Below are 27428 nucleotides of genomic sequence, written 5' to 3' on the forward strand. Positions count from 1 at the left end.
TTCAGTGTTACGCAAAATCAGAAATACAGGATTCAGCCATATAAAAGCAAAGCTATCCTCAAGATCTGAATTCTACATTATTTGACAAGGAAACTTCCAGCTGAAGACAAATGGAGCTTTTTTCTGAAAAAGCACAGCTTCTTATTTTAATATTTTCTGATTTACCAAATAAATTCTATCTCTCATTGAGATGTATGTATATGTGACAATGCACAGCCCTCAACCCTTTGTATTTATTGCAATAAAACTGACCAACCTACGTGAAGATGTATGTCTTTCATGTTGCAGCGAAAAAATTGACACATGCACAGATGATTGAAAAGAAGCCATATGATCACACTGAAACACTGAACCTAATTCTTTTCATCCTCTGTGTGTGCATACTGACTTTGTATAGTGCATTAAGTGAATGAACCATATAATCAATTCAAACATTTGTTTCAATATATAGTCATGATAACCATGCTGTAGAATTTGAAAAGAGGGCTGAGACACTTTCCTGTTGTAGTTCAGAAGCCATTCTTCTCCCGTCCCAATTATTAAATAAGTAATTTTCTTGACATTGAAAACATGTATTTTTAAATTATTTTTTATTTGGTAAACAGGAGCACAGAAATTCTGTTGCCTAGTTTTCCAAACTGCATTTTCAGCTCCAAGACACTGAGGACTGAGTCAATACCCCACAGAAGTAAACAAAAAGGTGACTCCATTGACAGACTACTCAGAAAGGAATCGGCCTTTTCCATGGTGAGAACCAGCATGTCAGCTCTTCAGTTTCTTGCTCTAATATTCTCCTTTGCTCTGCTATTGATTCAAAGGTTGTCGTTCTAGGCTTGTTTTTCAGTAGCCAGCACAGCTATAATAGTATGAGCTCAAAAATTTTTAGTCCAGCCAACAAATGTATCAAAAGAAAAAGGCATAATTTTTCTTTCCTGCATTATTTGTGGCTGATACGCTACCTTATGTGACTCTTGTTACCAGAAGGTTATTTACATTAAAATGGGCATATTTAGTCATGAGACTAACTCATGCACCTCGAAATGACGATGCATCGTACACAATCAGAGTAGTCACAATCTTATAATTCTTAATTTATTTGAATTAAAGCCTTAATAAGAAGGCTGTAAACCTGAATGTTTGTCATTGCTTTCCTGCAGGATTTTTTTTACATTATTACTGCAGCATAAAGTCTCGAACAGAAGACTCAGACTGTTAGGAGACAATACATTAGATCTGTGTTTATTTTTTAACAAGGAGGGAGCTTTTTTTCTTACACAGGTAGTATATGGTTAACGATCCTTGATTTGCTACTTGTTTCTTGTAAAGCTGTTTGGCTTGTGAGCTCTCATGAGCTGCGTTTTCTTGGTAAAGCATCACAGGTTCTGCCTTCCAGCCTGCACTACGTAGGGTGTGCCAGTTCTGACTCTGGCCCTTCATTCCTAACCCACTTGGGTTCCCACGGGTGTCATTCAGTGTCACTTGTCACCTACAATGTTAATTTCTTCTACAGCTGTTTCTCCTTTCTTGTGTGAAAATCTACCCAGCTTTAGCCTTTGGAACAGTGGTAAATGAGGGAACTTTTAAATCATGGTCATTTATTTACCAGCCTGTTGAACAGATACCACTAAAGTGGTTTCTAGTACATTCAGAAATTAAAATCAAGGCAGTTTGATGGACTTAACTTGTTCCTGTGCTTTCCTTGCACCTTTTTGAGGTTTTGCAGTTTGAAAATTTTTGTTTGAAATCGGGACTAAAACAACTACAGCCTTCCTTCCATTGCTGTGTAATGCTGATCTATTCAATCAGGAAAAGCATAGATGGCCCTGTTTTGCACGGAGATTAGCATGAGAGCAGCGGGTATATAAATACCATTTGTATACTTAAGCTCACAGCAAAATTGGACTATGTCTCTTTAGTGAGAGGATGAAATTGGATAGTTACAGGTATCTCAAATTATATACAAAGATCTATGTCTGCATAATTCTCAGATACCCTGTTAAACGGGTATCTTAAACCATCTGTTAGAAAAGGGGATTACTTTTTTTTAGCAGGTGTTTTTCTTTTTTTATCAAAGTCCAGGGTAGTAGTATTATTTCTTTCTTTATGGGATGGAACATAACAAAGGACTTTCCAACTGGCAAATGGAACAGATATTCTGGTTCTTCCTCTTGGCAATGGGAAAGCAAAGCCCGGGGGATTTCCCCATGGCAAGAGAGTGAAAACAAACACAAAAAAATTTTGCTTCCTCTCAGGGCAACAAACCCAAATACAATAGTTTTTGGCATACTACCCTCAACAAAGCTAATTTCGTAACTTAGCAGAAAAATACAGTGTTTCCCAGCCAGGAACATTCAGACCATCTAATTTTTTCTTATGGCAGCCTGCAATTAATCTAAAAATAAAACTTATACCTCTTACCCATTCTTTATAAGGACAAAATGGATCTGCAGAGATCTGATGTAATTGTTTACTTGAAAAAATTTTTTTTGGTTAAATAAATTAAAAAACCCCACCACCCTAACTATTAATTAAACAAAAATAAAAAATAAATGAATGCCTCAACTAAAATCTCTTCTTTCACTCTTTAGATTTCATCAATTTTTATGTCCCCTTTTCACTAGCTCTCTGGATATCACTACATTTTCAGACCTTGTAGGATCTAAATTTCAGTAGCCAAAAGCAAAGAAAGAAGCACAAACTGAAGTAGATGAACAAAAACACTTAGATATTCTTTTGAGAAGAAGAAAAGAGGAGTGGGGAGGAGAAGATTGGAGAGAAGATGAGAGAAGTGAAGTGAAGAAAATGTAACAAAGAAAAAGGAAAGGAAAAAGAATAGAGAAAAAAAAGAATGAAGAAAAGAGAAGAAAAGCACATTTAATAAGCTGTAGTTGAGAAATACTGGCAAGGCATGGGAAAGAACACAAAGTATCTCCTTCTTCACAAGAGAGAATACAAACTAAGGGCAATTAATCCAAAGTAGATGATTGCTCCACAATCTGTTCTACACCTCCCTGTAAAAAAAAAAAAAAAAAATAAAAATTCCAGTAGAAAAACAGTGAGGATTGTTTCTGATTTTATGATTAATCAGATAAATTTTATTCACCAGAAAAAAGCTGAAGGAAGGAAACCTTTCCTAGCTTTCTCTGACTATGGTTTTCCATAACTATTGTTGATGCTAAGTTGAGGGCTTTCAGCACCTTTGTTCTTGGCTTCATGGGAAGCACAAAATCACGTATGAGCTTTCCACTTCTCTCTGAAACAACATTTGCTTTGTGGAGTAAGAATTAGAAGGTTAGAAATTTTCTTCTTGGTTTGTGTCTGCACATCTTAGAAGGCATCTATTAAATGAGACAGTAGGTTCTAAAAGGGTGATCTTGTGCGTGCAATAATTGTTAGACTCAAAGCCAGGGAAAAAATAGATTATTTTTATAATGCAAACAATTGCATCCAGGAATACTGCAAAACTGAAAAACTCATTCAAAAGACGATAATACTTCCCTGAATACTAAAGTAGCTGAGAGTAGCATAGGCTGGATTGTGGTTTGACCACCATTTGACAGCCTAGGACTAGTGTGTTTTACTAATAGGATTTTAGTTCTTTGAATTCAAATTTCCATCACAAAGCTGCAGATCACAGCTTTTCCTGAGAGCAGAAGTGAAATAAAAATTAAGATCACAGAATCACAGAATTGATAAGGTTGGAAGGGATCACAGGTCCTTGTCTGCAGAGCTGCTTTCCAGCAGGCTGGGCCCCAGCAGGTACTGCTCTGTGTAGTATGCATCATCATGGTGGTGAAAATGTAGAAATATGTCATTTAACGTGTAAAATATTTATAATCTCCTTATTACATGTACCTTGTCATTATTAGGTTAGGTCTTCAGTTAATTGATTCTGAACATTCTGTTTCACTGAATAGGATCATGCCAGCTGAGTAAAATATTCCCTGGCAAACAAAAATGAAAACATGATAATTCAACAGCAACTCAGCACTGTGAGAGGAAAATCTCTATCTTTACAGAGCAATTAAATGCTAATTCTGTTCCCAGTCCTGTGAAGATTTATGTAGTTAATTCCACAGCTATGAACTGAGACCAATGAGTTGCTACAGAGCCTGAGAGTTAAGCAGTTTTTTCAATATGAAGGCAGTAGTCTTTTCTTTAGGATTTGTCATTCCCAACATATTTATTTTCCAGCCAGTGTTAGTCTGAGAGATTTCCTCTTGAGGTAAGGGAACATAAGAAACACCATACTTGGTCAGACCACTAGGCTGTCTAACCCACTAGTACACATTCAAGAGCAGCAAAACAAAATGTTGTTCAAGGAGAGTGTGAAAGCCTGGCCACTGTATTTTGTACTTTCCTCCTAAATCCATATTTACCCTAGTGATGTCATAGGGTACATGCCTGCAAAGCCCTTTGGTGTTGTTTTGGGGGCTGTTGTTTCTGGGTTTGTCTAACCTCCGTTTGAACTTGCTGATGCTGTTTGCCTCCATGGCCCTTCGTGGCAGCAAGCTCCAGAATTTGTGTGTCCACTGCAGAAGGATGCACTTTCTTAATCAGTTGTAAACTGATCTCCTTCTAGTTCAATTGAATCCTCTCTATTCCTGATAACGTGGATTTGGTGAATAACAATTCTGTATTTATCTTGGACACTTTCCTCAGTATTTTGTAAACCTTGATTTTGTCACCTTCCATCTTCTCTCCTCTCATTTGAAGAGCTTCCACTTTTTTAGTCTCTTCCTGTAAAGCAGCGGCTCCATACCCTGATCATGTGAGCAGCTCTTCTCTGTTTTGTCGGGTTAAATGATCAAAAGCTAATCATGGCAAACACAAAGGTCTAAGGAGGGTCAGAGGAGCAGTAACAAGCAAAGGAATCCCAGCAAGCTAATCAATGAAAATGAAACAAAATTGCCTACTGCGAAGACCATCCAAGGGGAATGATCAGATCATTGTCCCTGGGGCAAAATGCAGCAAGGTGATCAAGGCAAGAAACTGTTTCCCCTGAAAGGTAATGTGAATTGAAAAGGTGTTTTTCTAAAGGCATGTGGAACTTGATATAGTACACAAGGGGAAAAGAATTGTCTGAAAATTATTATTTAAGAATGTGCAAGACTTACTGTGGGATGCTTAGAGAAAGGACCAAAAATGGGGGAAGGGAGAGGATCAAGGTGGATCAGATTGAAATATGAAAACAGAGGAAGGGGGCATTAAAAGGGCCAGTCAATACATAATACCCCCCTTCCAACTCTCAAACTTTCTGTAGGCTCACAGTTTCCCCCTAATTCATTCACCCACCCACCCTCACCTCATTCTAGGATCTAAGTGTATCTCATTCCCATTTACCCAATGTACTTCCTTTTTCTCTTCCTTGCTATTGGCATTCCTCATCACCCTATTCTTTTAGCACCTCGGTATCAGAAAGGTGTAAGAACTCAATTATATGGAAGAGTTTTCAGGGAGGTACTTAGAAATAAGCTTTGCATAGCTTCATAGTCCCAACCTGCCTCTGCCCCAGAATACCCTCTTATCTGTCATTAATTATCTGGGAATAAATAAATAATTTAGGATGTTCATATCCTTATGAATGTACTAAGTTGACTGCAAAGTAGAAGGCACAAGGGAAAGTCGTCATTACTTTATGGCTAACATCTAACAATTTTTAAACTCCTAAATTTTTATGGAGATGCTTGAGGAGCCCTGCAAGTGGCTTGTTTTTTTCCAATTCCAGCTTCTTGTTTATTTGCTTTTTAGGGATTTCCTGTTAGAGCATTTAGAATATTTTTGAATGAATGAGGTGCACTGTTCAAAAGTTATTCTGGTACGTGCACAGGTACAGACAAGAGAGAAATGCAACTCTATGTGACTGAAAAAAAAAAGGCAGAGAAATAATTAAAGATTGTTATGTGGCCAGTTAGAGATAGTTATGTGGCCATTCCTTAAGTGCAGCAATAAGATACTTGTCAGCATTTCAAGTAATGGAGATATTCACATGGAAAATTCTTTTTCAGCAAAGTACATTAAACAAAACAGTGTAAGCAAGTATATAAGGACTGCTCTCGATTGTAAACTACAAATTTGACTGTCCAGTTCAAAAAACCCACACTTGTCTCTCTACTTTTTTAATAATGAGCTGACAGATAAATAAATTTAAGGACTAAATACTTCTATCAGTAGCAGTGGTAGTATTCTACCAGTCCCACAGAGACTACACATCTTGAACTAGGTCAAAGACAGCATATTTATCTCAGCAATATACTTTCATGCTCTGAAGATGAAAGATACATAAAAAGAAACAAAAAAGACAAACCAACTGTATCTTCTGCTTCATCATCATTATTGGAAGTAGCTGTGGTCTTTTTTATGTTTATAGAATTTTGTCCAGTGATTGGTTTTATATATTTTCATTTCAAAATATCTGAAAATTTATTATGCCAACTTAATAAATTAACCTCACTACACCCATTCAAGTGTTACATTCAACCTACAGAAAAGGTCAAAAGATGCATAAACTGAACCCTGATGCAACTGAATTCAATGAGACTTGTTTTAAGGAGTCCAAAGTCTCACCAAAAGAAATAATTTTGCCATTAACAACAGAGCATGCTGATGGGACCAAAAGCTCCTCTCACTACTGAAAAAAATCAGTGGCATTGGTCAGCCATTGTCAGACAATTACAGTGACTACAGCAGCTTACATTCTCCATGGGTGAAGCAGCATGTTTTCAAAAACTGATCTTTTTGTTTTTTCTTTTAAATTATTCATTTAATTTCATTTAAAGAAAATCAGCTTAAAAGAAAGCAGTTTGAATTTCAAAAATGGTTAACATAACATTTTGTGTTATCAAGGGACAGTACTAGAAACTGTGGATATAAAAGAAAAGATGGGGAGATGTGAGATAAACTCTACAAATGAAACCACAAAGCCTACAGTCATGTAGAGGTCAATCAGTTTTATATGGTTTTTGATGACAATTTCTAGAGCACATTTTTGCCCACTGATTCACGGAAAACTAAGAACATGACCAATAAGTGAAGCAATGAAGTATTCTTCCTACTGAAATAGGATGAAGTAACTTAAGTTTTGACTTTTAGGAGCACTTGGAACAATGCATTTTAAGCTGGTTTCAGTTACAGTGCCTCTTTAGGCCATTCCTCTTCCCATCCTCCCTGCTGCCATATGTGCATGACTGTCAGGTGAATCAGACCCGTGAATGGATCTGGCTGAAACATTCTTTTCTCTCCCTTAATTTTTGACTGGATCCAATGCTTTGGTCTGATGAACTTCACATTCTTAAAGGCTTGCAGAACTGAGAGAAGAGTGGCCAAAGGGAGTGACTGCTTGCAGTAAATGCTGCTGTTAACAGGAATTTGTATTAAATCACAGCAAGCACAGCCCTGGCTTTAGCTCCCCGACCGCTGACTGTTGGTATCACTTCTTGGGAGTAGTATTCTGGATATGACTAGCCCAAGTGAACTTGGCATAAAATTCCTGAGCCCCTTCAACAATTTATGAGTGTACCTCCACAGTTTGAATTCTGTGTCTCTCACTTAAATATACTGGAGACATGTAACAACTACTTTGCAGGCCTTGTAGAGGCATTGCAAAACCACTTCCACTCGAGTGACAGATTCTTTTGTCTTCTTTGGAGGCTCCAGGCTCTTCACCAGTATGGAGAGAATGGTTCTCCTTGACTGAAGCCATTTGTATTGTTCATATCAGCAGCTTTTCTAGTCTGCTGTGCCTTTTTACCCTTCCACCTGGGATGTATATGACACAATGGCAGATACAGCATACATTGAAGCATTTATTGATGCAGAGATTTATAAAAGTATTTAGTGTTATACAAATAAATGCTTAAAATGTGCACACACATTGATTTAACATGTTATAGTAGGTATAGGCATGCTAATACAATGAATTCTGAAATAGGTACATAAACATAAATTAAAAGGTACATATGCATTTAGTTTAATTAGTGTCAAACTAAATCATGGCTGTTACAAAGGGAGAAATTAAATACTGTCAATACCATTTTCTTCTGTAACCTTTTATAAAGCCTACATGACCTTCCTCCCTCACTGTTATATCTGAATGCCTTAAAAGCTTGAAAATAGAATCACAGAATCTTTGAGGTTAGAAAAGACCTTTAAGATCATCAAGTCCAACCACAAATCTAACACTGCCAAGCCCTCGACTAAACCATGTCCCTAAGTGCCACATGTACATTATTCTTTTAAATACCTTCAGGGGTGGTGACTCAACCACTTCCCTGGGCAGCCTGCAGACTGGGAAGTGAGTTACTTAGAAGTAGTTTACGAAAGACTAACCAAGCAGGGAAGATTTGACAAGAGGTTTCAAATTCTGGCTATATGCATTCAGTGGTAATTCCTCGAGAAATGGCTAGATGTGATACAGAAAACCCGGCTCATACTTGAAACAATCAGTAGGGAAAAATATGCTTGAATGTTTGGATGTCATGTGTGATTTTCAGAACAGTTTTTGCAGACTGTATGCAAATTTCAGCTGATAGAAGACACTTCTGTGTTTGTCCCTGGACAATGCTAGAGAGAAAAGTCTGAAGTGTGCTTAATGTCCCCAGCTGAATGGTGACCAGCTTGGATAGTATGTGATGGGTCAGTCTGGATGGTATGTCACAATCTTGAAATTGGTTTTCACCTTTAATTTATATTAGGAATTGAACCCATATTAACTGATTGAAATGAATGAAGTTATGCTAGCTTACACTACCTTCTGTAACAAGTGCATAGAGCTTATGACTTATAAAAGATTTGATTTAGCTCATTTATAGAAATGTAAATGCAAAGGCATTGAGAACCACATTTTTCCTGTTAGAAATTGCTTAGATTAACATTGCAGACTAGTTTCCTGTATTTTAGAGTTTTTGCCTCTGTCATGCATTACTGGTTTGATACACAATGCCACTTATTTCCCTCTACATTATACAGCCCACCACTTCCCCAGTTATTTTCACAGTGCTACACTATGTGCAAATAAGGCCAACTTTTAAGTTGCAATAACTGAATTGTAATAACCAGGGAAAGGCAAAATGTAATATCCCTGTAGCTATTTAATTTGTCTGTTATTTATGCTCAGTGTGAAAGTCCACAAAGGTACAACGGAATCATTAGCACCAGGCATACATTGTTTTCCTGTTTGTTTTAATACCAGAGCCGCTACCAATTATAATTCTCATTCAGATGATTAGAGCAATAGGTGGCAGCAGCAGTCCACATCCCAGTCAGCTCCTTCAGGGAGACTGGCAGAAATGTTCCTGATGCTGGCTGAAAATATTAACTACTGAATAACATATTTTTAAATAGATACTAACAAATGAATTATTCATTTAAAACATTCAGCCAGACCTATGTAACATAAGGAAAGTGAGGTTTAATAAGCTTATTATAAGTTATTATGAACATTTCTGCAAAAGCAAATGCATTTGGAAGCCATTTTACATGGAAATCTCACCAAATCAATGGCAAGGTTCAAATGTCTATTTTTAATGTTTTTCTTCTAGTCACACAATTGTGCTGGCCCTAGAGTAAACAGTAAAACACATTTACCTGATGTGAGTTATCCCACTGGAATAATTTGTGTGAATAAAGTTTAGCACATGTAATGGGCTGCAGGATTAGGTCCAAAGCATGGAAAATTTCCAGCATCAAAAACAAAAGAACCTGTTCATGGAATAAAAAAATGGGAAATGTTTCATGGTTTCAAGTAAACAGAGACACACCTAGTCCTGTATAAGAGGGAGATCTGAGTTTAAAAACTCTTTTTTAAAACTGTGCCCAAGCCTCAGGATATATTTACCTTGTAAAGTTCCCTGTAATTCTGCTTGCCCAATTGTCTAAGTTCAAGACTTGGAGGGAATACACAGTTTCTGTCTGGCTCATGTGCCAAGGTCCCCATTCTGCAGACTGTAACACAGGATGCAGGTGATAAGGGGGAATGGTTTTTGTCCCATTATAATACTGAGATTTAAAGAAGCAAAAAGCATTCCTGGGTTCTGTGTTGTAATAATTTTTTTAGTTTGTGTGGTCATCTGGAGCAATGATTTATGTTTGGTTTTGCCTACAAAAGAATTAGGATTGAGACAATGAAACCCTTGGATTCTCGAAGCAGTGAGTCAGAAGAAAGAAATGATCAAATACCAAAACACAGATTAAAGTGTAAAATAAATGTTTCCATCTTCTGTCTTAGAAAAAGTCAAAATTGCATCAAGTATACCGTAGTCCTGAAGTCAAAATGAAATGTGAAAAAGAAACATCTACGGAAAATGTGAAAACAGAGCTCATGAGTGAACATTTCATGGTCTTGAGCATATTTACATACATAGATCCATATTTGATCTACAGTCTGGAAGTCATGCTGGTTCGATTGGTTTGTGTGTTAGCTTCCCAACCACATCTAATCATTCTTATCCTCTTCCTAAAACATGGGAGGAGCAGTATACATTTACAAAGCAGAACTACAATAGGAAGAAAAACTGCTATCATAAATGAAGGTGGTGTATACCAGATAAATTGGTTAACATCGACCCACTTATTCCAAGCAAACACCAGTGCATGAACAGTGCATAGGAGCAAAGCTACATATCCCATCTTGCTCTGAAAAAGAGAAAGAAAACAGTAAACTATTTATTTTTTCCCAACTTGGCAAAAAGAGTACTGTTAAGCAAGTATGGAAATCAGGAAGGGTCACAACCAACAACATGCAAGTCAAAGAAAAGAGACCATTGGCTTCAAACTAAAATATAAGAACTATAATTTAAAAATCCAACTGTACCTCTCTATGCCACTGTAAAAGAAAACAGATGAGGCCCATTTTTCAAATATCGCTATGATATTTAGCTAACATACAGAGGGGATTACAGGCTATTCCTGAAAAAGGGTCAGTTCTCAGTATCTCAATTTATAGATGTCATCTGTATCCTGAATTACTTTATTTATAAATTATTATGAGTTCAAAAGGAGATATATAAAGGGCTTAATTGATTACTTGCAAAGAAAAAATTTAAGCTAAATTAAAATCACAAACTACTAAGTCTAGTACTATGACACAAGCAATTGCACAACTACAGGAAACTCAAGTCTTTCATTTCACATACAGTGATAAATTTGGCTGAGGTTGTCTATCAAATTCAGAAGTAAAGGAAATTTTATGCTAGAGTTACTAGTAATTTTGAGTTTCTTGTCACTTAACATGTCTTAACAATCTTGTACTCATCAGCAAAATCAAAAACTACTGAATGTACAGAATATGATTTTTGAGTATAAAGGTTATTTGTTAATAAAGTAAGTCTAACACAGTAGTGCTACTTTTCTGGGTTTCTTCACCATTGTCTTTCAATACTGAAGGAGTCATGCATCTGGAAACTCCCTCCTCCTCACCTGTCCATATTCTCCATATACCTGAAAACTTCCCTTACAAAGAAAGTTCTGGACTTCAAAGAGTGCGCAGAACATGAAATCTACTAATTGTAGACACTTCAGATCTACTTTTAAAATTTAAATCAAATTTTCAAAAGCCAGATGCTTACTAGGTTATTGAATTTCAGGCTTTGGTGTTCAGGGGCATGACTGAACACTTGCTTAACTCTAGTGTGATCATACTGATGTCAGCAGAAACACCTCTGATTATTACTACATATGCTATAAGAGAATTAAGAGCAAACCTTGTGTGAAGGAAACAAGCACAGCTGTAGTAAACTCAAGACTGGCTGGATTTGATTATGCACCTGTTCTAGGATGCCTCCTTTTCAGAATACACCCTGTTGTATGGGAACAACATTTACTGGTTTAATACCACCTACTTGCAATTCAGCAGAACATAGGGCAGAAAGTCAAGAGGAGGAAAAAAAGTGGTTTGGAGTGTTCTTTTGTCCCATTTTATACCCTGAACACCACAGCCTGTCCTCCTGACAAAACAGCAAATAAAAAGAACATTTCTCACAAAGCTATTAGCAAAGAGTACAGAACAAACTTTTAGATTGGTTTCACTAATTCCTCTGTGTTTGATATTTGTAACTCCTAATGGTCTTAGCTGATAACACACAGTTCTACAAATGGGGCTAATGACGTGCAGTAATGACATTATGCGCACCTGAATGTAGTGGAATTCTCTCCAGGTCAAAGAGTGACTGACAGATGGAATTGATGTTATTGCCAACAAGGCCAGCAAAGCAAGTCCCAGAATTCCTAGAGACACATAAATCTCCATTCTCCAAACATCGTGTTCAATCCAGGCATTTTCTTTTTTTTGTTTGACCTGCCAAAGGAACACCTTATTTAAAATTACAGACTGGCACACTTGGCTATTTGTGTGAAATACAATTTCACTATTTTCACCACAATATCCAGGAAATAAGCCAAGAAACGCAGTATTTTAGTTTGTTTGAATGTCTCTGAATGTAACTGCTATTTACTCCTGATGACAAAGTCTCCAACCAGTAACTGCAGAGCAAAGGTGAGCTTGAGGGAGAAGAATTTAGACTTCATCAGTGTCGTGACCCAGGAGAGACCAGCTCTGAGGCCTGTTAGCGTGCCTTCACAGAAGGATAAATCTTAACTTTGACAAAAAAAAATAATCCATCTATGGCTAAATACCATATCAGGAAGATTATAACAATAGGAAACATATTAACAGCACTATTTCAGGGAGCTAATTCAGCAGGCATTCTTAACGGTAGTATCCTGCCAGGGAAATTGTTTAGCTCTATTTTTTTAAAAAACACAACTTGGAATGTTTGTGATTTCAATAAACTGTTGTCAAAGCTTCTCCTCTTTATGACTACTTGCACTAGCCCTTTGATGCTGCTAGTGATCACCATAGCAAAATGTGCTTCAAATATGGTAATTTCTGCATCTTGGAAACTGGAATCTTATGGAAATATCTGGTAATCCATTCAAGTCAGATTACCAGTAAGGCTGATGTCAGTTTTCAACAGGTAGTTTGACTGTTCACAGAATTCTTAAAAAGCTGCTAACATCATATTGTGCTTTTAATGAAACTCTAGATCAGACTTTGGAGGTAATAAAAACGTGCATTTCTAGTCTATACCTTATATTGGAATACTCTTTATACTGCAATACTTACAGCACTCAAAGTGATAAATGAGGATTAGGAACTCTCTAGTCACAGAGAACATTAGAGAGCTTTTCAAGCCAAATATTGCCCACGACTCAGAAGCATCACTGAAATTCTATTTTTTAACAAGGTAGTGTGCATCAATCCAATTATGAAGCAATCAGTGTTCACAAATTTAGTTTGTGGCAAATACAGATTATTGAGATTTAGCTCAGCCCTTTTCACTGTTGGCTTATTCACTTTGCAAAGAAGATGTCTAGAAGTGGTGTGTTTAGTGGTCAGTTTTTGTTGGTAGATTCCACTGGTCCAGAGAAGATTAATCCACACTAAAACTAATAGTGTGCCAAAGACTTAAATGTTCCTGTGAGGCAGTTATAATTTTGTGCATTTTACAGAGACATTAAAAAACCCCAAATAATGAAAATTACTTAATACACACTGGCATAGCTGTGATGACTCTTGACTCTCTATTACATGCTTTAATAACTAGGTCCTGCTCCGTCCCTTAACAGCGCTCTCTGGGGATCTACTTCAAAATCAAATAAGGCAATGAAAATGGCTTTCCCCCATCTGGATTTGCTTGAATGACCAAACCAAGGATTTTCTGAATACAAAAGGGTTGGTGTTTGTGTGCCCATCGTACCTGCTGGAATGCCCAGTTCAGCAGCTTGTATCTGTATGATCTTCTCATTGGATAGCACAGGCTATAGCAGGCGTGCATTGAAGCGAAGAAGAAACTGAGAAGTCCAAATTGTTTCCTTGATAACATCCATCTATCCAGCCACTGGGGAAACCTTTTATACTTGGTGCCAAAGTACAGCTGGAAACCAGCAGCTAATATTCCTGGTAAATATACTAGTGCTAAAAGGGTAATTGAAACCACTGGTAAAACTTTGTTTATGACAAGGATTGGAATTTTATAGAAAACGTTTTCCTTTCTGGTTATAAAAGGATATATGACGTCTCTCATAGAAGTATAAATAAATATTAATAATGAGATCACAGATGCTATCTTCATTGGCAAGTGCCACTTAGGGAACAGATCCTGCTTGCAGTGCTGTTCTGAAGAGTGTTCAAACTCACCAAAATGGTGTGCTTGATGTAAATCAAAAAGTGCAGCTGCTTCTGGTGGATTGGTGACTTGCATATCCACATTCTGGAAATGAAAGTAAGCAAATACAAAATGAGTTCAAGAGAAGATTAAAAACTTCAGTAACGACAGTAGTTGCCATCATGGCTTTTACACTGCACTGCACTGAAAACATATACAAAACATATGCACTATTTCAAACAGCATGGTCAGTACATGAGTAAGGCACTTTTAGCATAGATTTCCCTTTCTTTATTATCTGCAGTGATTTCAAAATAGATTTAATTCCAGGAAGTTAACTACACTGCAAGAGAAGAAGGATTACATTATGTGAAGCATTATTTCAGCTTCTTATGATATGAATTAGGGATTTCAAATGTCAAATTTCAGCTACAGAATTAATGATATAGCACAAATAATATGCACAGTAACAGCATTCAGAGTCTAAAGATAATAAAATATTTCATTCTGTCATAGCTAATTTAATGCCATTTAAATGGGGGAATAAGGATGCAATTAGAAATGTTTTGGATCCAGCATGTTAGACCAGCTGCACATCTGTCAACTCCAGCATCAAGTCCTGCGGTCTTCTTCCTCTCTTTCACAAATAGTGACCTCTTGACTTTGGTGAAACTTTGTGAAGCTGAGGTACTTCAGTTTAAAAAGCTAAATTTTCTGCTGCCAAGTAGGAATAGCTCACAGATCTTGGCAGAATTATCACTGACTTTAGAAGAGGCAAAGCTAGTATAAAAAATTTAATGTAATATTATAAACTGGTTTAAACTGGGATAATGTATTTTAAAAATATCCCTTAGTTCTAGTTCATGGAAAAGATACATGGTCAGTACACACACACAATAAAAATCCATGTACCAACAGCAGGACACTGCACTTGATGCAGCAGAGAGCCAACCACAGGCAGAGGACTCATAATGTAAGGTACTAAACATGTAGGCCCTTTAATATTACTGTGAAATATGAAGTAAAACTGAACTAATTCTGCAATGGTTCAGTTTTAGAATGCCTGATGTGTCCAGAGGTCCAGAAAGCAAAAAGGCATTGTCTGTTTTAAGGAAATATTATTTGTGAGTACTACTTGTAAAAAAGGCAAGTAGGTGAAAGCCTCATGTTCATCTTCACTGATACAGAAGGGTTTTGTTTGAACACGAAAATAAAAAATGTACACTGCTATCTTGCTGTAAAGTCCTCATTAGAGACAAGATAGCCCCCCCAAAGTCTGACTGTTTTGCCTACAGTGCCTCACTGTAAAATTAAAAGGATTTATGAGGATTTTTATGAGGATTTTTAGCTGAATAGCCACCATATATTTGTAACAATGAATGAGTAGCCTAGGTAACTTTTATTCTCTAGTCTGTGAAGAATAGTGTAGACTATACATTGCAGAACTGGAAGTTGGTATAAATTATACAAAATGAGATTCACATCTGAACCAAGTTTTATCCAGAGACATACCTATTTCTTGAAGAGATAGTTTGCAAAGCCCAATTCATTATTTCACAACCTGTGAGGTAATTCATGTTAGAACAGAAAGTTGTAGCTTGAACTAGTTCTGTGCATCTGCAGTTGCAGAGGCAAAGGATGCTGGAGTGAATTGTTTTTCTGGACTTTTTCATGTGGAGTGGAAAACTTGTTGAATGCAATGTTACAATCACGAAGGTTCCTCCAAAGATAGATTTTATATTCCTGTATAAAAACACCAAATTATTTCTACAGAATTTTGCTCATCTGGTAAAATGCAATTAGCAGCTAACCTCACGTAGTTTTTAGCTGTCCCAAACTTTGTGTATTTTTTTGTCATGGCCTGTGATTAAATTGAATGGGATGTTCTTTATCTTTTTATCTCTTCATGTCAATATTGTGACAAGCCTTTAAAACTACTGATGATAGGCCAGTATGATGGGAACACTGTCTCTGGACAAAATCGAATCAAAGACTGCAATATTCTATGTGACATATGAGCTGCTTTTTTACAGAAACATTACCAAGTAGTTAAGATTTCCTGTATTTCTTCTTGGCATGATGTTCTGATCTGCATTCTGATCAATAGCACAGTTACCACCTTCCTTCTTCTCCATTGTGGAAACTCCCTGCAAAACAAACATAGGATGTAAAACAGGTTTTGAAATGCCTTACTGGAATTTTAAGGCCTATTTTCCCTCAAAATGTTTTCTTCCCTCTCCTCCACACATTTGCTGGAGAAGGTACAATAAACTAGGGATAGGAAAGTCTGTCCTCTGACAAGAGGACAGAAAAGCTCAGCCTGTTTTCTGGGTAAAGCAGAGACTAAGAGAGAGCATGAATCAACAGAACGCAATCACTGATGAAAAATAATACTTAAGCCTAATCTCCATGTCATCAATGGAATGAATTAATCAATTCAGGCTGAAAGTTTTTAAATTACAATAAGTAATTTTGAAACAGCTTACAGAAATAACAGGTAAAATATTACAAAGATGGATTTTGGGAAGTTCGTGAGATTGCTGATGCAAGAAACCCATGCAAATGTGTTGTTTCTAATATTTTTTAGGTTTTAGGATTGATCTACCTGACAATCACTCTGCAGCTTTAGAGGCATATTCTCCCTTCAGGATTGTCCAGAAACTCAGGTGGAGCTTCACTCATGCTGTTCCAAGGTATTCTCACCACCGACAGGTATGAGCAGAAAAGGTTCTAAGCTACTAAGGATTACAAGAAATCAGATGCCAGGAAAAAAAAAAGGAAGAGAATGGATAAACAGAAAGAGATGTTTCTGAAAATCCTAGAATAGCAGGAAAGACAGTATCTTTACAAGGACTGCAAGAACCCTGCAACAAGCACTTCCCAGGTGTGCACGACACTGTTGCACACTGCATGAGGAGAGGCACCACACCACTGGAAGCTCAGGGTGCCACACTACAGAGTGATCTTCTGTTGGTACCTTTAAGACAATGACTAGGTACCTCTTCTATGTACCTTCCTACTGAACAGCTGAATTACTAAACTGTTTTTCTAACTACTGATTCTTTTGTATCCATAAACCTTTTCGGAAATTATATGGACAAATCAGACTTCAACAATTGTCCCTTTTACTGCGTCTGGTTCCTTCAGTAGATGAGTCTTACATTCTACTGTCTGCTATGAGGGTTTGCTCTCTGCTAAGGTCACCAGGCATCTGAAGCTGAAGTATTCTTTTCCCAAGTATTCCTTTCCTAAGTATTTCTCTTTGGATTTTTCCCTCCTGCTAGCAAGCTCTCACTTTGGGCATAACCTTTCAGACAAGTGTTGCAGAATAGGGTCAACAAGAGCTTCTGTCTGAAGGTCAGGCTGTTAACCCTTTCCTATACCAGCTAATAGAGGGTTTGTATATCCTGCACATAAGAAAGCATGGACAGATGAAGGCACATTTCTATTTTTTTCCCCCTATTCCTAGGGCTAGTCCCAGTAATTTTACCACAAGTTTTGGTGTATCAGATATCTTCATAAAACCTCAGCTTCCGCAGTCCCATGATTAATTAGGAATTTCTACTTCTATATGTTTCAATATACAGAATTTGTAGCTGTTACAATGACAAATAGTTGACAAACAGAACTCAGTATGATGTAGTTACCTGGAAAAAACCCCAATACAGGGAACTCTAGATCTATTTTTAAAGAACTCATAATATGAAGGGCAGTCACATTGTTTTTGAGGCCTATGTTCTAGCTACCACACTCTCTTAGGGGTCCAAAAGCATAATTTAAACTGGGAAGCTCTGTAAGGGAGAGCCTCATTCACTTGATTCTCATGCTGCTATTACTCTTCATTTAGAAAATTAAGAGTTCAGTAATAGCTTCTAGCTAAAGGTTTGTATTGATGAGGATGTAGTAAATGACAACATGATGTGAAAAAAAATAACCATGAGCTAGGCGGCCAGCTGCTGATCCTAAAAGCTGATTTATTAGTTCTTTTGGGATACAATGTTCAAGACCATGTTAAATACAGTGTTATTAGTTTATGGAGCAGAAGACAAAAAGAAAAGTGTGTGTGCATGAATGCCTGTGGTCATCCATGGAAATATGGGTTACAGCCATGCCACTGCATGCAAGGAAACACAGGTTCCAAACCATGGTACTCCACTTGGCTTCTGATACCAGCTAATACAAAATTATTTCCCAATAACAAAGCACACTAATAGTTTTGGGAAACCCTAAAAAAGTACATATAATTAAACAATTCCACTATTCAATGCCTTACAAATTGCCAGAAAGAAGTAATCTAGAGCATGTGTCTTTTTGGAACACGTCTGAAGAAAAAATATTAGGAGCCCTGTGAGAGAAAAGAGGCTGATCAGTTATTGTTCCATTTAAGTCCCAACTGTTATGAAAGAAAACAGTTTTATTTATGTCCACTCTCAGTGCAGACCCCTTCTGCTCTGGGAAACAGCTGTCAGCGAGGATAGAGGATGTCCTGCTGCAGAAAGCCAAGTTTCCAACGCTGTGAGCGCACTACTGCATTCTGTACCAATAAAACAGGCTCGTTGTAACGAAGAACCAACAGGGATCCCCACTGTGTAGACATTACCACGAGAAAACATCATCCCAAGTCAATGACAAGTTTTCCTGAGTAAAGGGTTTGAGGGCCGGCTCCACGAAAAAAAATAAAACGGACAAAATAAACAGGCTGTGATAATAAGGATGAGGTGATGGAAGAGGCACGGGATAGTGACTGCATGTCTCTCCCTTGGCACTATCGGGAAATGACAGCGTGAAAGCGCTGGGCACGACATGACTGTCGCTTCCCAAGTGCGCGCTGCATCCTGCAGGGCGCTGTGAGCTCCCGGCACGCGAGGCGACAACTTTCCTCACCGTTCCTCAGAAATTCTGCTGAGCTCGGTGGAAAACCGAATAAAAGCCCAGGGGCAGATGGGACACGCAGAGCTTCGCTCGGCGTTTCTCCTGGGCCAGAGTGCGCCGGGGGCCGTGCCCCTCGGGCAGCCCGAGCCCGCCGGGGTGCCCGGCCCGGCCCGGCCCGGCCCGTCCCGTCCCGGCCCGGCCGTGGGTCAGGAGGGGCCCGACCCGGAACCCGCCGCAGCCGCAGCCGCAGCGCGGCCACGCGGCCGCCTCCCCGGCGGCTCCGGGCACGGCCGCCCCCTCCCCGCCGCCCAGGGCTCACCCACCTCGGCCGCTGGCAGCCCGGCCTGTCCTTCCCGCCGGAGCTCCCGCCGGCGGGGGGGCGGCGGCAGCGGCGGCTCCGGGTCGGCTCCGTCCGCGGGGGCAGCGGTGCGGGGCAGCGGGGCAGCGGTGCGGCTCGGGCGGCAAGGCTGCCCCAGATCAGCACCGGAGCGCCCGCCAGACTCTAAGGAGGGGAGCGGCGGGGGGGAGTCCGGCCGCAGCCTCCACCTCCCCTGCCGGCCCCGCCCTCCGCGCCCATCCCGCTCCCCTCCCGCTCCCCTCCGCGCCGCCGGGGTCCCGCCGCTGTCCCTTCCCTCGTCCCGAGCCGCGCACCGCAGGACGGCAGAGCGGCGCGGCCTCGGGGTCTCCCCTCGGGCCCCGGCCACCCCAAGGAGCGCCCGCCCGTGGGTCCGCTGGGCCCTGGGCCGGACAAAGGGCGCATTCACCTGCGCCCTCCCCGCCCCGCCGCAGGGAGGAGGAGGAGGAGGAAGAGGCACCGGGGTGCGGTGCCTCCACGGGCTCCCTTCGCCTCCCCCAGCCCGGCCTCTGCCGGCAGCCCCGCTGTCCCTGCCGGGACACGCGTGGGTGCACCGGACACGCCGGGGGACCGGGGGCTGCCAGTCCCGCCAGCGGCCCGCAGCCCTTCGGATCCCGGGACACCTCTCCCTTCAGTGCGTTCTCCCTTCCCTGCCGGTTCTTTCAAACGTGTCACTCTCCGAGCCTGACAAAATGCTCTGTTAATTCCTGCTTCTCATACCAGCAGTCCTCACTTTAGTTTGTTTTTCCCCAAATACCATGATCTCCTTTATTTTTTTTTCCCCTCCCTTCTCTGTGCTGGCGATTTTGAAAAGGCAGATGTCTCCTGAAAGTTTAGTCATTCAATGACGTGAACTATCATTATCTTGTGAAATCTCTGTTTTAGTGGATATTTTGACATTTAGTGCCTTAGTGACATTGCAGAACACACGGTCAGTCTGTCTCAAGGATGTTTTCATGCAGAGCTCATTGTATCCTCCTCAGGATTTCTTCACAAAAATGATGCCAAGTTCCATGTCTTTGCATCTTGGGAGTAGATTTTTAGCTCCTTTTCAGTAGATGTTAAATGGACAGAGACTCCTGCTGAATGCTACATCTGGCAGAAAAGAGGAGATTGCCTTAGAAGAAATAGAAGACAGAATAATTGTATCTCCTGTGTTAAAACAAAACCTTAACTTTGGTGTTGTTTGTTTTTGGTTTTGTTTTTTTTTTAATTGCCTTCATTAGGAAATTTTTCTCTGTCTTTCATAAAGGCTATTTTCCACTTGCTTTCCATTAGTTACTTTTTTTTGCAAGGGCTGCTAACCTGTGTATGCTCTCACTCTGGGAAAGTGCCGTTTGGTTCTCTTTCCTACTCCTGTTTTTGCACCGTCCTTTTGGGATTTCTCCCAGTTCCCGGAGTGTAGCATCATCAGGGTGACGCCTGGCGGTGGGAGTGCAGGGGAGGAGGCTGCCTGCGGCGATGTGTGCCAGGCCGTTCCTACACTCCGGCCAAAGGAGAATTTGTAGTGCAAAGGGCTAAAAGCATTGACATGTTCCTAATGAACTCCATGGTAAAGCTCTCCTTAGAAGTTCTGGTGTAAGTTAGAGTTATGGGGACTAGATTTATAGACCAAGAAATAGCTCAAGATGCTCAAGGTAGCTCAAGATAGAATATCCTTAAGGTATCGTTAACCTTTTCATAAAACACACAAGAGCTAAGCTCCTGCAGGAGCATTCTCAGATGAGACGAAAAGCCAAGCAAAGTGAACCTGGCTATAAGTACCTAGTAAGCTGCTCTGCATAGATGCTTCTAGTACCTCTGGACAAGCAATCCCCTCTCTAGTCTCTGAGTGCTATTAGGTGCCTGTCTGTGAATAAAAATGGAAAGCTCATTCTGTGTGGCTGCTGATAATGTGGAAATACATTCAAATGCTAGGGAAATCTTTCCTTTCATGGCTGTCCTAAGGCATGACTTCCAGGTCATTTGAAGTACCTACTTGTGTTAGAGTGGTTACTGGGAAGCAAACTATGTGGCAGTCCTGCAGATTGTTACACCTAGATGATACCACTGCATGCTCACAGCTTTGAACTGATATTTATGCAAAGTGCTTTGCAAGAAGTGTGAGACTGAAGGTAGGAAACACCACAAGAATCAGGAGTTGATTCAAAGTGAGGTAATTTCTCTTGGCACATGCCGAATGGGGATGATCTCATTGACAAGAATTTAAAGCTGTGCAGATTTGGCTAGCTCCAGACATTTAGAAGAGCATCAGTATTACTTAACTATTGCAGGATTTGGGGTAGAAAGATTAATACCTCTATGGTTGCTGAAGTGTAGTATTTTCCAGAGAAGAAAAATACTCTGGTGACTCTATCTTAGCCCGTCTGTGTTTTATTCATTCTGTATTTTGGACAGAGTTTGTGAGTGATGTTGACAAAGGATGTGAGGGAATGATATATTGCATTTTCTGGAGGAACAAAATATTGCGTCATTGACAAGATTTCCTGACAGTGGTTTAATCTTGATAACATTTTCACCACAGTTCATATGGGAAGAAGTCTGTGGCTGGGACAATTTGTCTGCTTCTGCAACTGCTCTTTAGACTAGGAGCTCTCAAAACAACTTGCCAAATGGCTGAAAAAGTGATGCAGTCTTCCAGTAACACACAGACTTGCATATAATCATACTAACATTCTCGCTCAGAACTTGTTGAGTAAGCTAAGTGTAACTATTACTGTCAGCAAGATGACTCTAGCATGCCCTTGAGTGACTCAGAAATGATGCTACATAGGGGGAACTGGTGTGGAAGGGTGGAAACCATTCCCTGTAATTTAACCAAATGAAAATGGACTTGGTTCAACTGGATTGAAATGTTTAAACAGTGACTGTGTTTCCAGGGTGGCACTTGAAGGGGTTCAGTAGAGGGTTACCAAGGTGTTAAAGGGCTTACAGCACATGTTCCCTGGGTAGAGATGTGGAGAAACTGGGCTTGCTTAGTCTAGTAAAGAGCAGACCAAGGGGAGGCATAGTAGCAACCTTCAAACACTTACAGGGGAGGTACAAAGGTGAGGAAGCCCAACTCTTGTTAGTAGTGCCAGGGAGTGTAAAAACAGTAAAGGACCACAAATTGTGGTTCAGATGCTTATGGTGGATATTAGGGAAAAATTCTTCACTGAGAAGATAGTGAAAATCCTCATTGTGTCCATTGCTTCTTGTCTTTTCCTTGGACTTCACTGAGAAGAGTCTGGCTCCATCTTCTTAACTCTCCTCCTCCCTCAGATAATTATATGTAATGTTAAGAGCTTCCATGAGCCTTCTGATCTCCAGGCTAAGTAGTTCCAGCTCTCTTAATCTCTCCTTGTAGGAGAAATGCTTTGGTCTCTTACTCATCTTTATGGTGACCTGCACAGTGGCAATTTCAGTACATCAGTGTCTTGCTTGTACTGGAGAGTCCAGAACTGAACACAGCACTGCAGATGGGTCTCAGAGGGGCTGAGGAAAGGGGAAAGATCACCTGTCTTGCCCAGATAGCAATGTTCTTCCTCGTGCAGCTTAGGACTTCTGGTATTGACAGGGATGTTCCTTTGGGTGGGACAGCAAACACAAAATTTAACTGCACTAACATTTTTGTCTATGAAAATATGTAAGATGACAGCAAGAAGACTCTTGTTCAAAATCCCCAAACCCAGCAGTCTTTGAAAAGGAATATTAAAAAGTATGTGCTACAAAGAACCATGAAAGAACTTGGAAAATTATGAAAGAATTTGGAAACTTATTTTGAAATGCTATCAAATCTAACCTGATTTTTGAAATAACAGCATAAGTAACTACAGTCTTGACTGCTAAATAGAATGCAGCTGAGTTGGGAATGGAAGTGGCAAGTGCCCCCTGTTCATATCATGAATGGGAGTTGCAGATGCACCTGGCAGGGAATGCTTGTCTCTCGTGGACTAAGGCCATTTGAGAACCGGGACACCAGACAACATATTCGGTTTACTGTCATTGGTTTACTGTCATTTAATAAGCTTCTTTATCCAAGGGAATATGTCAGAAAGAGATCAGATAAGTAGACAAGTGCTGTATTCCCTGCTGAATGAATATGAAGTAAAGGACCAGCTGTTCTTAGTGAGTAACACTGTTAAAGTCAAACAAGATTCTTACTTGGCCTGGATTTTTCACACAAATTCTGATTCAAAGAAGTGGCACTCAAACTGCTTGAAACAATTGAATTCCCCTGGAGAATTTAAGTCAGTGCTGCCAAGTAACGGGAAGCTGAGGAAAATAAATACAGTGAAAAAACCCAGAGGCTCAAGATTGTTTGAGAGGACTGTTCAATCTAGTCCAACATGCATAAGAAACAAAATTATATACTCCTTCTCTTGAATTATGAGAAATCAATAAAGCCACATGACACTCAAATGTTTTTTTAAGTGATACTTTTAGATATTGTTGAAAGTACAAGTAAAGACCACATGACTGCTTCAGTTAAAGTTCAATTAAATGAGTTGAAACACAACTCCAAGTAGAGGAGAATAGCAGTATTTTGTTTTCTCATTTACTGTAAAAAAATTACATTCTGGATTTCAAGTATGTAATTTATAGACAAATGCAGAACGCACTTCCATTCCTAATTTGTCAAACTAACACCTTTCACAGTATTCCTTTCTGATAATGCATCATGTTGCTTGGAATCAACACAGAAGAATTTGTTTCATATTGTATATTTATATTTATATTCTTTGTGTATAATCACATACTCTTTAAGTATTTCTTGCCCTTCCCATCGTGTTTGTCACTTTTGCTTACATAACATCTAAAATTGTACTGTTATCCCTTGAAGCAGCTATGGTACTTCTCTCTGGTGTTTTGCTGATTTCAGCGTATTACTGCACACGTCACTAGAGTATAGAGCTGGTTACCTTAAAATACTTATAAATAATGAAACCACTGATAATAAAAATAATTTGTATACAGATTAATTAAAAAAACCCACAAACCAACAGCCCTGCAGCAAGGCTGCAAAATGTAAAGGATACAGGAAAAGGAATGGACTCACAGGGGAAGGGTTACTGAGCAAAGAGACAATATTGGGCATGCAGGTTTTTTTACAGGAAACCATTTTGCCTAAGTCTGATAAAGCAATAGCAAATAGCAGTGGTATAGTTTCTCCTGTGGTGTATATGGGTATTCATTACCTCTAATTGTTAAAAAAGATAATATTTTTCAATATTTCTAAAAGAATAATTTGAAATTAAGATGCTTTGGAACGTGTCTTGTGAAAAATGTTTGGTGTGGCTTATTGTTCATCTCTATGGCTCTTGGAGAGATTTTGTGGTTGGCATGATTTAACCCCAGCCAGCAACCAAGTTACAGGCAGCAGCTTGCTCACTCGCCCTCAGTGGAATTGGGGAGAGAATCAGAAAGATAGAAGAAAGAAAACTCATGGGCTGAGATAAAGACATTTTAATAGGTAAAACAAAAGCTACTCTCCCAACAAAGCAAAACCACTTCCAACAGGCAGGCAGGTGCTCAGCTACCTCCAGGAAAGGAAGGTTCCATCAAATGTAGCAGTGGCTTGGGAAGACAAATGCCATCACTCCAGATAACCCTCCTTCCTTCTTTTCCCCCCTGCTTTATATGCTGAGCATGATGCCATATGGTCTGGAATAGCTCTTTGGTCAGCTGGAGTCACTGTCCTGGCTCTGTCCCCTCCCAACTTCCTGTGCATCCCCAGATCACTCACAGGTGGGGTGGTGCGAAGAGCAGAAAAGGCCTTGGCTCTGTGCAAGCGCTGCTCAGCAGTAACAGAAGCATCTCTATTATCAACACTGGTTGCAGTGCAAATCCAAAACACAGCCCTGTACCAGCCACTGTGAAGAAAATCAACTCTACCCCAGCCAATACAAGCACAGTGGTTTAGGAATGGTATTCTAATGTAACTGTATTTTCCATGTGAATTTATGAAGGCATGTGGTGAGACCACAAAACTGTCAAAATGTTGTAGGATCCCTCCCACAACTGTGTTCTTTCCTAGGTCTTCTACCTCAGAAGTTTGGATGTCAGGCTGTAGTGATAACGGTCCAGTGTGATCACAGCAGTCTCAAATGCTGGATGTCATTGTAATAACAACAGCTTCCTAATTTTAAATAGGGATTTGAAAGAAGACAACGAACTGGCTTTGTCAGAATTTATAAGTCATTTCTTGGTTACTAAGATGTCTTTGTGAAGTGGGCAGTTGGGAGAAATTCTTGAAAAGCTATGTTAAGGGTACTGAGGTACTTAAAAAAACCTCTGAGTTTGTCAGTAAGTATGGATTTGATACAATCTAATGTGGAACAGAGCCTGCCAATAAATTTGAAATTACTTAAATGCTTTAATCAAATAATACCATAGTTAATTTAAATAAGCAATATATGCTTCAAGGTTTTCTCCCATCAGATTTTGGGAAAATACTTTTTATGTGGAAGTACTGCATTAATACATTTGTTATGGTTGACTGCTAAAGGGGTTGTTGCTCATATGCAAAGACTGACAACACAATTACAAATATGTCTTCGATATGGAAATAATTGTGCTAATTAGAGCTTGTTAAGTTGGTTATTTGGCCAGATTTGGAACTAATTTTCCACAATTTAAGTACTAATATTGATATTTTATACCAATTATAAATTCTTAGAGCAAAAGTATTTTAAAATCCAAACAGTTTTCTTACTTACAAAGGAGAAGACCTTTTGTCCAAAACTAAATACTGGAATTCTAGTTTAAGATTCTGACTGTTCAAGAATACTATCCATGGTCAAAATGAAAATGTTCCTGTCATCCAGAAGTGCTACTTATTCTGTGTGACTAACTTCAGACTACAAACAACACTGGATAGCTGAAGTTAATTGCCAGAAATAATCCAAGAGATTATATCTAAAATGAGATCTTTCTTTGGACTTAATCCTGCTGCCTGGGGCACTGGTCTACTCTAGAAGCAGAGCAGGGACTCAAGAAATAACTGGAGCAGGAAATGAGGCAGGACTGGAACAGAGACAGGGAACTCAAGCAGAGCAAGAACAGCAGGCTCTAGCATGCTGCAAACACCAGAGAAAAACCATAAACTTCCATCTAACAGCCATCCTGTCAGAAATGAGCTTTGCAGAAGACACAAACACTGAGGGGGAGTGGTGGATGTATCAGAGGGTTGTGCTACCACTCAGAGTCACTTCAGCAGGCTGGAGAAATGGGCCAACATGAGGTTCAGCTAACTTCTGCACCTGGGAAGAAATGAACCGGTGCACCAGAACAGGCTGGTGGCCAACCAGCTGGACAGAAGCTTGGCAGAAAAGGCCTTGGAGGTCCTGGTGGACACCAAATGAAAATGAGCACCCTTGGAAAAAAGGACAACAGTCTCCTGGGCTGCAGCAAGCAGTGAATTGGTAGCAAGTTGAGGGAAGAAGTTATCCTTCTTCTCTACTCATCAGTCTATATCTAGAGTGCTGAGTACAGTTCTGGGCTCTCCAGTATGAGTGAGACATGGATGCACTTGAATGAGTCCAGCAAAGGGTGCCAAAGACAATTAAAGGATTGGAATGTCTGACATGGGAGAAAATGGACTGCGTAGCTTGCAAAAGTGAGGGCAGGGGCACATTTTACCTACGTGTATAAATACCAGGGAGTAAAGGTGAGACAGACATCTCTCAGGGACAGAACAAGAGGCAGTGGGAACAAATTGAATTGCAGGAAATTCCATTTAAACTTAAGTGAAATATTCTGGATTAGCTATTTTTGAGACTACATTGATTGTGAAAAGGCCGAAATCAAACTCCACCCTAGTGGCTATGGATGGTTTCAGCTACTGGACTTGAGAGTGCACTACCTTGAATATAGAGGTTGAGTGACAGTGCAAGAGGTTGATGAGAATTTTAACTCCATGTCAGAGGAAGTGTACTCAGAAATCTCCTTTCAGGTAATTTTTTGTTTTGTTATTGCCCTTACTTGAAGTCTACAGTAGAAGTCTGGTTTTCTGCTATTTTGCTACTCACTTTGGCACACTTGTTTTACTACAGTTGTTG

At 39.7% G+C, this 27428-nt stretch overlaps 1 protein-coding gene across 2 annotated transcripts; it reads right to left on the reverse strand.

Annotated features, from left to right (window-relative positions):
- Nucleotides 1-7733: 7733 nt before the first annotated feature.
- On the reverse strand, nucleotides 7734-19372 carry STEAP1 (STEAP family member 1). 2 transcript variants are annotated; one of them, XM_050324181.1, is made up of 5 exons: nucleotides 19358-19372; nucleotides 16205-16309; nucleotides 13755-14267; nucleotides 12128-12292; nucleotides 7734-10632 (listed from the first exon to the last, which is right to left on the reverse strand). In XM_050324181.1, the coding sequence occupies exons 2-5, from the start codon at nucleotides 16295-16297 to the stop codon at nucleotides 10375-10377; spliced, it is 1029 nt and encodes a 342-aa protein (XP_050180138.1). In that variant the 5' UTR covers nucleotides 16298-16309; nucleotides 19358-19372; the 3' UTR covers nucleotides 7734-10374. The 2 variants fall into 2 exon arrangements, with proteins under 2 accessions (XP_050180138.1, XP_050180130.1); XM_050324173.1 differs by lacking the exon at nucleotides 19358-19372 and adding an exon at nucleotides 16768-16893.
- Nucleotides 19373-27428: the final 8056 nt, after the last annotated feature.

The sequence above is a fragment of the Myiozetetes cayanensis genome, unplaced genomic scaffold (assembly GCF_022539395.1).
Source record: "Myiozetetes cayanensis isolate MyiCay16 unplaced genomic scaffold, myiCay2020 scf1, whole genome shotgun sequence".
Taxonomy (NCBI): Eukaryota; Metazoa; Chordata; class Aves; order Passeriformes; family Tyrannidae; genus Myiozetetes; species Myiozetetes cayanensis.

What these genes read in the sequence shown, in the direction of transcription:
- STEAP1 (XM_050324173.1), bottom strand. Translation starts at nt 16,797, where the DNA reads ATGCCTCTAAAGCTGCAGAGTGATTGTCAG. An exon ending in AGCTGCAGAGTGATTGTCAG is followed by an intron (nt 16,310 to 16,767) that starts GTAGATCAATCC and finishes TTTGTTTTGCAG; the next exon opens with GGAGTTTCCACAATGGAGAA. An exon ending in TGAACTGGGCATTCCAGCAG is followed by an intron (nt 12,293 to 13,754) that starts GTACGATGGGCA and finishes TTCCTTTGGCAG; the next exon opens with GTCAAACAAAAAAAAGAAAA.